Consider the following 17,125-nt stretch of genomic DNA (forward strand, 5'->3'; position numbering starts at 1 on the left):
GCGACGAAGCTCGCGGACGTGGAGCTCGGCGAGGAGACGCCGAGCAAAAAGCTCACGCATAAGGAGAAGAAGAAGCTGAAGAAGCAGCAGGAGTACGAGCGGACGGTGGAGATGATGACGAGGGCGGGCGGGCAGGGTCACAGCGAGCTCGAGTCCAATTTCACTATTTCGCAGAGTCAGACGCAGCAGCGCGGTAATCAGCAGCTGGACAACGCGGTTGATATCAAGGTGGAGAACTTCAGCATAGCGGCCAAGGGCAAGGAGCTCTTCACCAACGCCAGCTTGCTCATAGCGCAGGGCAGGCGGTACGGCCTCGTGGGACCGAACGGGTAGGTTCTTGCTTTGCTGCATCCAACAGACTTCAGAGATCTCGGTTGTTACCATAAAACAAGTGTTACAAGTGGCAATTACATCTTACAAAACTTGACAATTCCTACTTATTCAATTATTTGCAATTTAAACAGACTTTGATTTTGTTATCGTACCTTGATGTTCGATTCGCTAACAAATTTGCCGAAAGGTATGTGTTTTTACCAGAGATATGTATAAAAATATTCACCTGAATCTGAAAAATTCAGTGCATTATTTACATGTACAGAAATGTAGTGTGTAATCTTTATCATCTCTATATACTTTATAAAACTCGAGAATTTCTTGTTTATTCAAATATTTGCAATTTAAGCAGATCTTAAGTTTGCAATTGTACCTTGACATTTTATTCTCTAACAAATTTGCTGAAAATTATGCATTTTTACCAGAGTTGTGTATCAAAGTATTCAACTGAGTCTGAAAAATTCAGTGTATTATAATTTACATGCATAAAAATTATAGTATGTAACCCTTAGGTCAAATATTTTATGGATTATCATAATATTAATAAATTTGCATATTATATATAATATATTATAGAAATTACATATTTTGTAAAAGAAGCAACGTTTCTTACGAACAGTATATCATTTTTTATATTCTTTTTTTATCGCAGTCACGGCAAAACTACCTTGCTTCGCCATATAGCCAACAGAGCCTTTAATATTCCGCCTACGATAGACGTTCTATATTGTGAACAAGAAGTTATAGCGGATGATACTCCGGCTGTAGAAGTAGTGCTCAAAGCTGATGTAAAGTGCACGGAGCTTCAAGCGGAATGCAAGAAGTTGGAGGAGTTGACAGAGCAAGGGGATACCACTGTGCAGAACAGATTGCAAGAGGTAATCATCGTTTTTATGAACTTCGAACTTTTTCTCTGAAAAATAATTGATAAGTTGTATGAAAAGATTATTTGTAATTTTATTATTCGTCAATTTCCGTTTCTATGTTTTGAACTTTATCTTCTTTTCGAAGAAGTTGTGACTGTTGAAAAATTGGACTAATACGATTTGTACGTTATTTTCAGGTGTACGATGAATTGAAAGTCATCGGAGCGGATTCGGCGGAGCCGCGAGCCAGGCGGATTCTCGCCGGTTTGGGATTCAATCGTGCGATGCAAAATCGCGCGACGAAGAACTTCTCTGGTGGTTGGCGAATGCGTGTTTCGCTGGCGAGAGCACTCTTCTTGGAGCCCACGTTGTTGCTGTTGGACGAACCTACAAATCATTTAGATTTGAACGCGGTAATCTGGCTGGACAACTACTTACAAGCCTGGAAAAAGACTCTGCTAGTTGTATCACATGACCAGAGTTTCTTGGACAATGTGTGCACGGACGTAATACATTTGGATCAGCAAAAGTTGTTCTATTACAAGGGAAATTATAGCATGTTTAAAAAGATGTACGAGCAAAAGAGAAAGGAAATGATAAAGGCGTATGAGAAGCAGGAAAAACGCTTGAAGGATCTCAAAGCGTCCGGGCAGAGTAAGAAGCAAGCTGAGAAGAGACAAAAAGAGGCGCTCACGAGGAAACAAGAAAAGAATCGGACGAAGATGCAGAAACAGGAAGAGGATACCGGACCCACGGAACTGTTACAAAAGCCAAGGGAATACATAGTGAAATTCACTTTTCCAGATCCACCGCCGTTGCAACCTCCGATTCTTGGTCTTCAAAGTATGTAGCTAGCTCTTCTATTTGCTTAATTATTCATCAAATTGCATTTTGTAGTAACTTGAGAAGAAAACATCAATACGAAGTAATGTAACAAAAGTATATAAGTTGTATATTTAATTTCTTGTAGATGTAACATTTGGTTACGAAGGACAGAAACCGTTGTTTATTGACGCGGATTTCGGTATAGACTTGAGTTCCCGAATAGCAATACTGGGCCCCAATGGCGTCGGTAAATCTACCTTCCTGAAATTACTAATGAGTGACATAACGCCTCAGAAGGGAGAAGTCTCAAAGAATCATCGACTGGTAAGTACAAGATAGCATGTGTTAAACGACTAAATCATGCTTTCTTTATTCTTCAAACACGATTGTTCAATCTACAAAATAATTAAAATATTTTCTTAATATTTTCAATCATTAATATTTTCTCATTTGACGATCTTCGATTTGCAAAATCGCAGTATTATTTATACATAGAAATATTTATATTTTTGGAATATTTTGTCCAACCAAAACTTATGTATCATATGCGGAATAATACAATAAGGTCGAGAATGGATCTTTCGTTTAATAGATAACTGCTCTACCACTCTAGCATCTCATTTTTTAAATCTATATTTTTAAATCTAAAGTACATTTGTAAATCGCCAACAATATAATAAACAATTAGACTTTTATTTCATCCGACTACAATTGACAAATAAAATCATCATGACAATTCGACCATTGGTTTTGGTCCCTTGATCGTCAAGACGTTTAACGTACACCAATGGTCGAATTGTCACGATGATTATTTGCCAATTTTAGTCGGATGAAATGAAAGTCTAATTGTCTTTATTTTTAACTTCTTTTAATAACTATATCGCATATAATCTGTTATTCTAAATTAATTTATGTCTTACAGAGGATAGGAAGGTTTGACCAGCATTCTGGCGAGCACTTAACTGCCGAAGAGACCCCGGCGGAATATCTAATGCGACTATTCGATCTTCCATATGAAAAGGCGCGTAAGCAACTGGGCACTTTTGGCCTCAGCTCTCACGCGCATACCATCAAGATGAAGGACTTGTCAGGCGGTCAAAAGGCGCGCGTTGCGTTGGCCGAGCTCTGTCTAAACGCGCCGGACGTGCTGATCCTGGACGAGCCGACCAACAATCTCGACATAGAGTCCATCGACGCCCTGGCGGACGCCATAAACGAGTATAAAGGTGGTGTTATCATCGTTTCGCACGACGAACGGCTGATTCGAGATACGGAATGTTGTCTCTACGTGATCGAGAACCAACAGATTAACGCTATCGACGGCGATTTCGACGACTACAGAAAAGAACTGCTCGAGAGCCTGGGAGAGGTCATCAACAATCCCAGCATAGCTGCAAATGCTGCCGTTGAACAATAATCGTCGACCAATTAGCGTAATTGACATCTTGGTGGCCTGTAATAATGTATGTAAGAGCGATCATTGGATTGCGATCGAAGCCTTCGTACGGATGCCCGTTCCTCCTAAGAGCGTCGGATCCAAATTTTGTATTATAAATACCGTGCAACCGAGTGTAAAAAATAAATTGTTACCAACATGGGGTTTGAGTCAATTTAAAAAAAAATTAATCTAAGATTACTTTTGTGTCAATGTAATTTATTAAAATTCTTTTTTAATTTCATCAAGATGTAAGGCTGCCTGATTGTTGCTGCTTTTTGCAAAATTTCTGCAAAACTGCTTTTGCAAAATTTCTTTGCAAAACTGCTTTTTGTAAAATTTCCTCCAATAATCAGTTTTTATTCTTTGTAACTGAATTTTTTATCTCTTTTTCTCTCTAATGTCTAATTATGTATATATTTTAAAGTATGTACCAAAAGTAACAATACAGCTACAAATAACAGGACATGATTTAATAAATAATGCTCTTGCTAGAATATATATGTATATAGCACGTGCCCAAAGTCATGATAAAAGAGCTGTTCCTCGACTGCACTTCCTGTACTCCTCTTCTTTTCTCTCTAACGCTTAAACATATAGCTATCTCATATCGAGTGCAAAACTTAGGGCATAGTGCAGCTACGGAACCAAGCACTTGTCGCCGAATCGCCCGAATGTGTATATCTCTTTGTAACTAGGGAAGGCTCTGGAAGATTCGAATAGGTTCGTTCTACGGGCTCTTACATCCTGCCTGCGTTGAAAAGTCTCTCGAGTCTGGACTCTGGACACTGGACACCTGCACCGGTTACATCCGTTGCATCCCGCTGTCGTGTAAAAATTTGTGACATTTGTCGCACAATTCAGTGACGTTCTAAAATCAACAATGGCAACAAAGGCCGACGAGGTGAATATTTATCGTTATTGTCAATTTTCAGTTATACTTTTTTTACACTTTATGCATATAAAATCCTATTTATGCTCATTTTTAGAAGAAGAAATAATTATAACCTAATTTTGACGTATTAAGATGATGCTATGATGCACAATTATTCACTTTCCGACACAATTGAGAAATTCTTCGGAATAATTTAAATTTATACCCATAATATATGCATAAAAAAAATGTTTTAAAAAATTTACTAATATATGAGTTGAAATTTTTAAGTATGAGAAGAAAGACTTTTTGAAGGTTCTTGCAAATTAATATAATTAATTAATCACATTTCTTTGCTGGATAAAGTATTTTATCAAACTGTGTAATTTTTTCCTCACAGATGAGATTAGATATTGAGGAGCTCAACAGCTTACTCGAGAAGGCTAATAGACAACGAAACAAAGACATATTGATGCTGGAAATAAGGAAACTGCAGATGGCAATGACAAAGTTGGAACAGAAAGATACGTCTGTCAAGGTGACAGCGCCTTCACTCAATGCTGCCCAAAAGTGCTACGAGGTAAAATTGAACAACTATGGGTGGGACCAGACGAGCACGACAATGAAGATCTACATAACGCTCAACAACGTTCATCAGCTGCCCAAGGAAGCCATTGTCTGTGACTTTACAGAGAGATCTCTGGATCTGCGCGTATTCGGTCTGGACAACAAAAATTATCACTTGCCGATCAATAATCTGTGCGCGGAGATTGACACCGAGAAGAGTACCTTTAAAGTGAAGACCGATATGGTCGTCGTATTGCTCGCGAAAAAGATTGCCCGAGATTGGTCGCATGTCACGTTGGTGGAGAAGAGAATCAAGGATGCAAAGTCGCCGTCCATGCCCGAGCTGGGTGAGGATAACGATCCCAGCGCCAGCCTGATGAATCTCATGAAGAAGATGTATCAGGATGGCGACGATGAAATGAAGAAAACGATAGCGAAGGCGTGGACCGAGAACCAGGAGAAACAGAGAAACGGCGCGGCTTTGGACTTGTAATTTTGGTACCGATCTAGCTATGATCTCGATATGTTTTATGTATAACTTTTTTTATACATTAGGAAAGTGTAATATAAATTTTAGAGGAACGCTCAGGTAATGAGAGTATAGAAAATCATACGGTTTATCTTTTCTTTGTTGTAAAGAGAGTAAATAAACGACATTGGTGTAACTAGGTATTAGTTTTTAATTTTAAAGTGTTTAAAGAAAATTTTTTAAGATCTAATTGCATAGTTAAAGAAAATAACATAAAAATTTAAATATCTAAATTTTGTAAGCATTTACACGATTTATGAATATATCATTTTTAAATTATAATACCAGCCTGACCGAAGATGGCATATTTAGTTGTGAAAATCCACTTATCGGTCAAAGTTTCATATTTATTAATGTTTTTAAAGAATTATATTTTAATTTGATTTAATTGTGAAATGTTTAATTTTTTGTGCCATGCTTATGATTGCGGATGAGTGTAAATAAATATCATTTTGTTGTTTAAGAAAAGTTACATCATTGTCACAGCACTGATATTGAACTATTGTATGGGAAAAAATATGTGCATATTGCGCTAATAATTGCTAAATACATGCATTTGCATTTTCGACGGATTATTAATTATTATACATCTATTGTGTGTCATTGGAGAAATCAATAAAACAACGTGCTTCAATTAACTAAAAACAGATATCTTTATTATCTGCTCTTGAACTTCGCAAACCATTCTTTAATTTACATCGTGATTGTTATCGATATAATATACAAAACATTCTTGATAAGCTCGATCAACTGTGGATCGCGCTTCGCAGATAAATAAAGGACTTGTATGACCTAGATGCAACAGTTCGTTGAATCCTGTTTGCGATGTCGTTTAACGTTCATTAAGTGTTCAATCGAATACCATGGTCAATTGATTTATATTAATATTACATCATGACAAATGCACAGCCCAAGTACAAAACTCTTTGGAATATAAGTAATAAGCTACGCTAGTTTTACATAACGTTCTCTCATAAAACGATCGAGACATTTGCAGTTAAAAAAAACCTCAAATCTACAGTTCCGCGTCTACTAAGGTAAGAATGGAATGATGCGTTGCCTATGAAACTATCGTGTTTTTTTTTGCAAATTGGCACTGAGACGATAAATCTTTGATGACGACGTTCTGGTTAAATGTAGTAGCATCGTTAAGATGTTTTTAAGTAATTTACAATGAATCACAGATGTTCCATACGTATCTGCAATTAATCGCATTTACATAATTAAGTGGTACATGCTGATAAATCGATAATGAAACTTATGCTATTCTCGAGAAGAAGGATAGACGTCGACACATTACTTGAAGATTCGAAAAAAAAAGATTTTTTAGTTTCTAAGTTGCAAAAACTTTACTCCAAATTGTCTATTTTTATTTATGCACGAAACATTATTCGATTATACTAGAAATCGTATGTTAAACGCAGCGTTAACAGCGTACGATTGAAAATTGTGCGTTTTTTTAATCAATCAGGAAGATAACACTCTAACGCGACCGATTCGTTCGAAAGTGTTCCGTTTACTTAATTGCAACTATATGATCGATTAACACGAGATCTCGAAATTCCAAATAGCATTCTTCATAAATTACGTTTCTTTATCAGATGTCGATGTCGCGATGCTTTCATGTATTGATACGTTGTTATCGAAATTGACGTCCGAGACGTCTTTTTGACTAAGAAGTATCCGATAAACAAGATTATATATATATTTCGCAATGGCCACATATCTCGATTCATTTTGGTCATGATATAAAAATATTCCTGCAGCTTAATCATCTCTCATGACGAATATCTCATATAATAATATAGTAACATATAACAGCCGCAACGAGAAGAGTGTACACGAAGTCTTAATCTAAAAACGATTCTTAGTATATTTCGTTAAATGAGTCGTTCACATTCTTAAAGTAACACAACTCAATTCGTGTTACGCATTTAAAAATAACCAGCCGGTTAGGATCGTGTACGATCACGTTAATGTGAATCGCGTAGCGCGGAAATTCAAAGAATTTTATAAAAATAATTTATGAACCAAATTAATAATTTTCCGAATAGATTAACATACATATAATATGGACATAACACTGTCCACATCGTAACATAAATTTTGAAATTTGATCGATTTTTGTACATAGATCGCTCGTGTGTGTGACTTTTTGAATGCGTTGTAGAACATTCGACTGATCGAGGTAATTGAAATCTTAAAATATCTGTATTTGTATAATATATCCCAGATAGCAAAACACCTGTCATATTTACGAAATATGTGCGTAAACTCGTGACGAGTGTTTGCGCAAATAGCATGTAAAGCTGCGCCCGCAAATGCTCAGCGTCAATATTGAATTTGTTTCAAACAACAGTTTATTTAATAGAAACAAGAAAATCGCTCTTAAGCTATACAATCGATAATATCAAGATATCAAATTAATAATAAGGCAAATAAGAGCGAGACGCCGGTGTTAAAGCAAGGATTAGACAGAAAACATCGACTCGTATCGAATTCAGGCACTATTAATGCAAGGTTGACTTTGGTACTTTGGTAGCAGTCGATTTCGCGATATGCCATTAGTCGATCTTGTTAACCAAATTTACACCTTGACCATTGGTTTAAAGAACACATCGACACTCTATCTTATGTGTTTTACGCAACTCGATCTTAACTTTAATTATTATGTATGACATTGAAGAGATCTAAAAGTAAGACCAAAACGTTTGTAATTTGTATGTCATATTAAAGTTTTTTTTTTCATGTTTACGCAATGTTTGTGACAACAATACATATAAATTGTTCTCAGCAATAGGTTTGCATATTTCTGCACACTCGTTTTGCTATCTGGGACACTTAAGCAGAAGTTTACTTGAATATACTCATTTAAAAATTACAGGAAGCTGTTGAAAGTCAATGCGAAAGTGCACTACTCTCGCTTTAACAGCTAAACAAAAACGATTATAGCATTGTTCAGATTGTGCTAAGTATCGTATGACCGTTGCAGCTTACAAGAAAATTTATATTTGATGCAGAACGTAAACGGTACCACAGATGCGGAAATCGCGCAAACGATTGAATGATCATGTTGATCGTTAGTTATAACGATCGTTAGTACGTTAGTTATAATGTACGTTAGTACGCGATAGCTAGAATTTGCGGCTGTGAGCAAGCGTTTGTGATTCTGCAACAAACTCATTCGTTTTTTTCTTTATAATATCGGAAACCGAGACACGTGCCCAGTGAATATATTTGTGGTAGCATATATATTCTGAATCCTAGCAATGATTCTTGGAAGAAAAATATCAGCGTAGTTTGCGTAATACTTTTTTTTTGTCAACTAGATTTTTAATTGTCAGCTATCATTGTGGTGCTAGTTGCATTAAACTGCCGCGACAGGTTATTAACAGAAAAGCATCACGTAAACTACGCTAAACTGAACACAATTTGGAAAATAAAGTAAAAAAAGATATTAACCTTAATTATAAGATATCGCATTTCGTCCATATTACGAGTACTATTTAAACGTGCAGTAGATCATTCGAGGAATGTCTAAGGATTAAAATTTAATGTCGAAAAGATTACCCCAGTTAGCAAGATGACGTCTAAAGACGTCTTAATGACGTTAGAAGACGTCATTAAGACGGAATTAATACGTAATTTGACGTCACTCTGCTACCTGGGACGCGCCGATCACGACTATTTTATCGCAATATCGCAATTATAACTAATCGTGAAACATATGTACACTGCAGCACAATGTGCTTCAAATTTAATACATTATCTTCCGATTAAAATATTATTTCTCTTATCATCTCGATTATGAACAATTATCTCGATTTACAATGACCAGTCAATCAACAACCGAAGTTAAATTTCACGAGAAAATATACATTCAGAAAATCACTCTGAAAGAACGTCGAAATTTTTTCCCTCTTTTAGACATTTAAAATTAAAGTGCATTTCTCCTATGATCATATGTATCTTAATCCCTTTACAGATAATCATACGGAAACGAGTGGAAGCATAAAACAGACGAGTGGGAATGTACAAGCGTATCTTATACATAGCAAAATATATCTAATGGAATTTAGTACAAAGTTAAGTATAAACGTTAGTAATGTTTTCACAATTTATGCAAAAATGCATTCTAATTAACGAATCATATTTACAACCCGTAACTCTATGAAAAATCATGATATACATATCGAAAGTTTTTCCTTTTCTTTTTCGCTCTCTTCGCGTTCACGATAAAGAGTATGTACCATATACTTCATGTATGCGGTTTCTTCAAATTACGTCTAATTAATTAAGAAACAAGGTTTATAATTTTTCAGCGACGCATATAACTCTTCCAATTGTATACTTATTTTATCGTACGCATTTTTTTCCCTTTCGCTTTAAAACGCATATCTCTGAACTAAAACGTTCGTTCTACGCAGTAATCAATTCGTCCAAACTTTCGTGTATCGAAAATGATGTATTGTACATCAACAATAAGAATGTAGATACGGGTGTATCGTATAAAATCGCTATCCACTTTCTCTGAGTTTTGGAGACATATTAAAATATAAATTAAGATATTATATCATATTATCAATAATATACAATAAGAGAACGTTAACAATCGGACGCTTAATCTTTGGTTCCCGCGTGGAGGCTTATTCGCTAATACTCTTGTAAAGAAGTAAACTTACTCGCTCGCTTATGTAAGACGAGCTCGTTCTCGTTATAGTCCAATAATGATCATTCGATGTACGTCTTACCGGACAGAAAGGGACTGTTGAATCTCGCGACTCGTCGCGTGAAACACCTCACTCATGGCGCTTCGCGTTTTTTCTATTAATTCTTCCACGTTGTCCGTACTGAGTCCCTCGGTTGAGATGGGCGGCAATGTCGTCACGAGGATGTGTCCTTTAATTAAGTTATCGATTTTAAACTCCTTCTGATAATCTCAAGTGCAATTTTCAAGTAATTAAAGAAATTATTTTCACAGGTCTCTTTCTATAGACGGGCAATTCTGTTATTCTATTATAAGTCATTGCTAAATTTTAATAATTAATTTTTTCATACGATTTATCATTTATTAAAATGCAAATAAGGTCTTTGAAAATTGAAAATTCTTAAAATTAACAAAGTTATTACCGACCTATACCTTTAAAATTTAATTCTTCAAGATTTAAAGTTTCTAAAAATTTCTTTTTCATTTTTTAAATATTTTTCGAGCTTCTGTATTTTTTATAGCCTCGCAATTACTTACCGGAGTCAAATCTTTTCTCTTCCGCGGATAAGAAATAATAAGAGGAGAATACAACTGGTAGTATGGGTAACTGCGACCTGATCGCGACGTGGAAGGCACCCTTCTTAAACGGATGTATCTCACCGGTGTTGTGCCTGGTGCCCTCGGGGAATATCCACAGCTTGATCTACAAAGCGTCGTGATGAAAAGCGTATAATAGAAAGCGAATGGTGGCCAAACACGATTCACGCGCGACCTTCTTTTACCTTCTTCTCCGTGATCTCCTTCGTGGCGGTGTTGAGGGCGGATCGCGCTTTCTCGGAGTTCATTCTGTCGATGAAAATCAGGCCGCACAACCACGCGGCCAGGCCGACTGGCCATGCATAGAAGATTTCCTTCTTGGCAACGACGGTGCACTTGTCCATCACCGGCCAGAGATCGAACATCCCCAAGATGTCCAGCGAGCTCTGGTGGTTCGCCACGATTATACATGCCCTGTTCTTCTCCAAGTGCTCCCTTCCTCGCAGCTCCCATCGCAGACCTAGCAGAGCACTTATATGATGGCATAACGACGATGCCAGTCTGCAAGAAGAAAAAGATAACATCTTTTAGCATAAATACAACTTAATGAAGCAACAATCGGGCATTTTTTTAATAATTTGAACGCGGACAAGAAAATAAACAGGAGAATCTTCCTAATTTTCGTCAAGTTCAAGCACGTTTACAGATGCTATTTATAGCTTTTAATTGTATATTAATTGTGATAAAAGTATAATTAATATACAATTTTATAACAAATTAACTGTCTGAAGATAAAAAGTGCTTAGTTTGTTCTTCAGATATTTCGATTTTATCTTGCGCGTGTGTTATGAGATAAGATAAATGTTTATTTTATTTTTCGCTCGTCTAAACACGGTTTCATATATTATTAAAAATCGCGTAGAAAATCATAATATAATCGTGCATAAAGTGTGCAACTATCATAATTTTATTTTTTTTTGCATTTTTGGAACACAAATGTATTTTTACAAAAGAGTTACATCAGCATTCTAAAGAATCCTACTTAAGAATATATAATTCATAGGCTGCGTTTGTTTTAGACGCTTTCGTGCTGAAAGCATCACTCCATCTTTTTTCAACGTGTAATGAGCAATAAAGATAGACTGACGCTTTCAGCACGAAAGCGCTCAAAGCGAACGCAGCCATAATATGCAATTAAAATAAGTTAATATATGAATAAGTCAACACAAGAGAGATCACATTTCTGATCAAAGTTTTGAGAAAAAAAAATAATCCTTTAAGTGGTTAACTTTTTAAGTATACTATGGATGTCCAATGCTGCGGCATGTCTCTCTCTCTCTCTCTCTCTCTCTCTCTCTCTCTCTCTCTCTCACTCACTTAATTTCAAAGATATGAGTCAAGGCGATAAAATACTTATTGAGAACCTCACTTATACCGTACGTATATTGAGCTCTTTAGAATTCCTTAAGTGTTAAAAGGCTAGAAAAACTCTTCAGAACTTTATATGCAAAAATACTATATATTTATTCTCTACCAAGATCGTCGATCGGTATATGTACCTATAATTCAAGGAACTCACATAAAAAATGCATCAGGATTCGTTCGGTGATTTACGCGTTTTGAAAAATAAATGCCATTTTTCTGCCTTTTTTTTCATTTTACATAGACATGGAAGATACGAAACAATTTGATGAAATATACTTACACGGAAGATTTTGGAAAGAAATAATTTTAACAAAACCGACATTAAACTAACTAGAAATAGAGCTATCGACACAATTCTGTTAAGAGATCATACTTAAAAAAAAATTCAAATTTACAATAATTGACGCTTTAAAGAGATTTATAAGTGTCAATAGTTGCTTTCCATTTATACATTAAAACTCAGATAATCCTCACTTGTGACGTCGTAACTCATTTGAATGCACGTTCTTTTTGCATGCTGGCAAGTGAGATTCAACTGAGTTTTTATCCACAATCGAGACCGTGTGTTTTAATGAATCTAATAGACTCTCACATTAAAAGTGAGGCTACGAATCTGTATTGTTACGCGATAGCTTTGTCACCAAAATAAGCAGGTAAGTACAAAAAATGACTTATCTTACCTGAGTATAAAAATACTCACATAACTGTGAGTGACTCAGATCACTTGAGTGTAAATGGAAAGCAATTATATCGAAAGATTTCAAAATTTACTCTTTCCCCTCCTAAGTTATTACTCCGCCTAATTAATAAATATTAATGCTGTTTGCGTGTATACGGATTTTAATACAATTAATTGATTTAAAATATTTAAACTTACATCTAGTGTTTTAAAAAATTTAAATGTCACGATATTGAAACGTTGCGTGGTTTTGAAAATCGTCCCTATTCTCTTTTCACTATAATTACTCCCTTTAATTAACAATCAGATGCTATTTTGCTAATTTGTATACACATATGTAAATTCTAATAGGTCCAATGTTGATATTTGGACAGTACAAAGTGGTACAATTACCCAAATGTTCGGATATTTCCGAGCGTACTGACAGCTAGCAAAAATATTCAATGTCAACAAGCTAAATATAGCAGAGTCGTTACTGTCGGGAGTGTCGCTGATCCGAAGTGATCTCCCCGCCATCCCTCAATGTAATTACTCTCACGCGCTTGGGCGACTTTTCACCACGGCTGTCCCTACGTGGCGATGACTACGAGTATCATCGCTCGTCGGACATTTGTCATTTTATTTGTGGCGGAGTGCTGCCATTGTTATGGGAAGCGGCTTATTTTCTCCCATACGCGACACACAGCTCCGTACGAGACAGCACAACAAGTTTAAATCCTTCCCCCCTGCTCCCCGTCTCCAGGAATTGTCGCCGCTCATCGCTGCGGTACTCGCCAGCAACAACCACAAACACCGCGCCGGCACCACCATCACCACCACCACCACCACCATTATCATCACCGCCACCCACTGAACAAGCAGCGAGCGCCGGTCAATAAATTCCCCTGGCCGTCCCGGCGGTCTCCGCCGCGACGCCTGTCCTGTCAAGCTCTGGAAAAAAAAACAAAAAGAGGCGCGAGAAGGTGGTGACTGCCGTAAATACTTACGGGGCGAGAAATTAATCGGAGCTTTGGAGAACGGGGCGCGCGAGAGAGAAAGAGACACAGAGAGAAAGAGAGACGAGTGGGCCGCGCGCGCGGTATGACGGCAACATAACAATATCGATCGATCGGCGGGTAGACACTGATGGTAGACTACTAACAGGAAATTCTTGACGTTGCCGGGCCGCAGCGAGATGACGGGCATGAGGAGGACCGCGTTCACCATCACGATGCCGTAGTAGATGAGGAACTTGAAGTAGTAGCGGAAGGTGCGGCTGGTCTCGTACAGGAACGGCAGCACGAGGATGAAGCCGACGAGGATCACCTCGAAGCACGACGGAGGCATCTTCGGCGGCCGCGAGGACGACGAATTCCCTGATGTGCACGCGAACTCCTTCCGCTCTCCTCCCCCTGTGTTTTTATTCCTCCACTTCCTTTACTTTCGGCGGCCCGCCGCGACGATTACCTCGCTCACGCGACTTTTTTATTATCGACGACCGCAGACGGGAGCGCTCGCTCGCCGCTTCCTCGCCCCGGAGAGATAGATGGAGAGAGAGAGGCTTTGTCCCGGGGGGGGGCTTCCGACGACGGGTGTCCCTTCGGACGGGAGCTCTTGCCGCGACGTAACACGCTGCTGCGCAAGCGGAGCACTGCCGTCCCAGCCGTCCGCGCGGCGAACGTTAAATATACGGGCCGCGCCGTTTGCCAAGGGGGAGAGAGAGACCCCCTCGGCGGCGTGTTCTATTCTACCCCTACTAGCCGCGATCCCCGGCCTCGCGCGGCAAGCGGGGTCGCCAATTTTTTTCGTTGTTGAGCGGCACATTGCGGTCATGACACATTGGAGCAAACGTATTTCACTAATGAATATGAAATATTGTTTCTGTACATTGGTATCGTCAAACGCGATAAACAATGCCTGTTTAAAGCGCAATTGAACGTTTAAATCGCGCTTCTCTAATATCCATTTTTATCAATGCGGATTAACTCTAATCTCGATTTAATTTGCGTTTTATCTTTTTCTAGTTCTATATAAGAATTGGAGTAAAGTAATTAAGGAAGTTTAGGGAGAATAACGCGAAGGACGTTTCCGTAAAATCAATGTTTATAAAAGAGATGATATTATAATTTAATGTTCTTAACTACTCTCCGTCCTCTTAATTACTTTTGAAACTTAATTGTTAATGTTATGCAAATAATGACATCACCTGCAGCACAATAGCATGCAGCACAAATTATTGTTGCATTCAGCAAGAGCTGAGGTCAAAGTTTATATATATATTCTCTTTTTACCTGTATCTATTTTGCATATAGACGCTACAAAGTGCGCGCTATATTTATTCTCCCTAAACTTATTAACGTTAATATTACACAAATGTCATAAATGTACACTGAAATCGTTGCCTGTTTTGTTGCAAAACAAAGATATTACTTTTATCCTCGCTTCTTCTGTACAAAAATGGAACTGGCAGTTACATTATTTGCATATAAACGCTAAAGAAATATACGTTTGCAATTATTCACTCAAGAATGATACAATTACTTAATTAATTAAATATTGATAATTGATTAATCTATTATGCATCCACTCTATAACTGCAGTTATTCCCTCAAGTAACATATGTCTTCTTAAGGGTGGATGCATAATTTAGCACCTTAGCTAAACTTTACACCCACAAATATTGATTGGAAAAACGACATTCCGATCGCACTTAATCATCAGATAAGACGGAAGAGAGGAATATTGATTTTTCTTTATTCAAATATTTTTCAGATGCGTACGTATCCGCAATGATCAATCGTGATCACAGATTTTTTTTGTACATAAAACGATCATGACAGGTTTCTTATTGACAGGTGTAAAAAGGACACGAAAACAGATCTCACATTTTTTTTATTTCTGCAGTAATTTATTTTACGTTTTAAATTATTCAAAAGAAGCGTATCTGGCGATGTGACGATAAACAGGCCCCATATTATATGTCAGCCGTGTTTTAACAACTCATAAATGACAGAGCCTGTTATTATATATACAGATTTTGATTATCTTGATGCAGTTATTCACTCAAGTAACATGCCTTTTCTTAAGAGTGGATGCATAATTTAATATATATATTAATCAATTATCAATATTTAATTAATTAAGTAATTATATAATTCTTAATTGCACATTAGCTATATACTTCACACCCACAAATATTAATTGGAAAAGCGACATTCCGATCGCACTTAACCATCATGCAGATAAGACGGAAAAGGGGAATATCGATTTTTCTTTGTTCAAATATTTTTCAGATGCGTACGTATCTGCACGTATGTATGTATATGCGTACGTATCCGCAATGATCAATCGTGATTACAGATTGCATAAAACGATCACGAAGTTTCTTGTTGACATTGCAGGTGTAAAAAAAATGACACAAAAATAGATCTCACATTTTTTTATCTCCAGTAATTAATTTTACATTTAAAATTTAAATTATTTAAAAGAAGCGTATATCTAGCGATGTGGTGATAAACAGACGTGTTATATCTGGCCGTAATGTTTGGCTATATGACTGTTCGATCAAATATTTCGAAAATAATTCGAGCATTGATAACGTAAGAAAGATTTGGAAATATTATACTCTTTTCGTTTAGGATTGTATTTCGTTTATTTTATTAGAATTGTAATAGTAAAATCCACAAAGCCAAAATGAGGGTTTAAAATAATCTAATTTTGTAACTTCTCCATTTTATTCGGTCCATTTTATAACTTTAAATCTTATTTTTGTTTTGTTCCGTTTAGCTTTACTAATTTCGGAAAAAAACAACTTATTTCTTAAATCTTTATTCTTTAACAATTCTTTTATATCTTTATCCTTGATTTGTTATTGTAAACTCGCTTAATTTCGAATTGGTGCTTGACACTGAACATTGTAAATATTGTGAAAATTACCAAAATATAAACATTATAATAAATATATAAACAAAAAATCTAACATATGCATCTTATATAAGTAATAATTATTTAGATTTATTAGAAAAATATTTATTTAGAAAAATATTTTGTCGATTTTTATACTCACGTATATTTATCTCATAATAATAATTTATATAATTATTTTTAATTGCTTATCATATAGGCCTATCATATAGGCGAGAAATATATCTTGACGGTAGACCGTTTTTTTTCCGATTAAACGTTACAGACACGAGTGTTGAGGACGTGAAGTGAACACTCAAGGCTCAAGTGCAATCTCTATCTCGTTATAAGTTATAATTGTTATAAAGCTTAAGAGACGCGCAAAAGACGAGAGATATTTCGCAACGGCAGTAATCTAAGAAATAATAACTTAAAAATCGTTTCTAAGCCCATATAATTTTATAT

General features: G+C 36.5%; 3 protein-coding genes across 3 annotated transcripts; 2 read left to right on the forward strand and 1 right to left on the reverse strand.

Annotated features, from left to right (window-relative positions):
* Positions 1-3: 3 nt before the first annotated feature.
* Positions 4-3,619, forward strand: LOC112468752 (ATP-binding cassette sub-family F member 1-like; the record flags this gene model as incomplete). The annotated part of the gene is made up of 5 exons (XM_025038089.1): positions 4-329; positions 986-1,211; positions 1,397-2,042; positions 2,170-2,348; positions 2,947-3,619. Coding segments are annotated over 5 exons (1,872 nt in total), but the record flags the coding sequence as incomplete, so codon positions are not given.
* Positions 3,620-4,102: 483 nt separating this feature from the next.
* LOC112468753 (calcyclin-binding protein-like) lies at positions 4,103-6,074 on the forward strand. Its single transcript, XM_025038090.1, has 2 exons — positions 4,103-4,363; positions 4,734-6,074. The coding sequence occupies exons 1-2, from the start codon at positions 4,343-4,345 to the stop codon at positions 5,391-5,393; spliced, it is 681 nt and encodes a 226-aa protein (XP_024893858.1). The 5' UTR covers positions 4,103-4,342; the 3' UTR covers positions 5,394-6,074.
* Positions 6,075-9,918: 3,844 nt separating this feature from the next.
* LOC112468754 (1-acyl-sn-glycerol-3-phosphate acyltransferase alpha-like) lies at positions 9,919-14,378 on the reverse strand. The gene is made up of 4 exons (XM_025038092.1): positions 13,920-14,378; positions 10,920-11,235; positions 10,675-10,840; positions 9,919-10,328 (listed from the first exon to the last, which is right to left on the reverse strand). Exons 1-4 carry the CDS (start codon positions 14,102-14,104, stop codon positions 10,177-10,179), a joined length of 819 nt encoding a protein of 272 aa, XP_024893860.1. The 5' UTR covers positions 14,105-14,378; the 3' UTR covers positions 9,919-10,176.
* Positions 14,379-17,125: the final 2,747 nt, after the last annotated feature.

Source organism: Temnothorax curvispinosus, unplaced genomic scaffold (genome assembly GCF_003070985.1).
Source record: "Temnothorax curvispinosus isolate PA1 unplaced genomic scaffold, ASM307098v1 QBEX01001953.1, whole genome shotgun sequence".
Lineage (NCBI taxonomy): Eukaryota > Metazoa > Arthropoda > Insecta > Hymenoptera > Formicidae > Temnothorax > Temnothorax curvispinosus.

Bases quoted from the DNA above. Each gene is read 5' to 3' on its own strand.
- LOC112468753 (XM_025038090.1), top strand. From the start codon at position 4,343: ATGGCAACAAAGGCCGACGAG. The intron at 4,364-4,733 runs GTGAATATTTAT...TTTTCCTCACAG, and splicing joins TGGCAACAAAGGCCGACGAG to ATGAGATTAGATATTGAGGA.
- LOC112468754 (XM_025038092.1), bottom strand. From the start codon at position 14,104: ATGCCTCCGTCGTGCTTCGAGGTGATCCTCGTCGGCTTCATCCTCGTG. The intron at 11,236-13,919 runs GTTAGTAGTCTA...TTCTTCTTGCAG, and splicing joins GGCAACGTCAAGAATTTCCT to ACTGGCATCGTCGTTATGCC. The intron at 10,329-10,674 runs GTAAGTAATTGC...ACTTAATTAAAG, and splicing joins AGAGAAAAGATTTGACTCCG to GACACATCCTCGTGACGACA.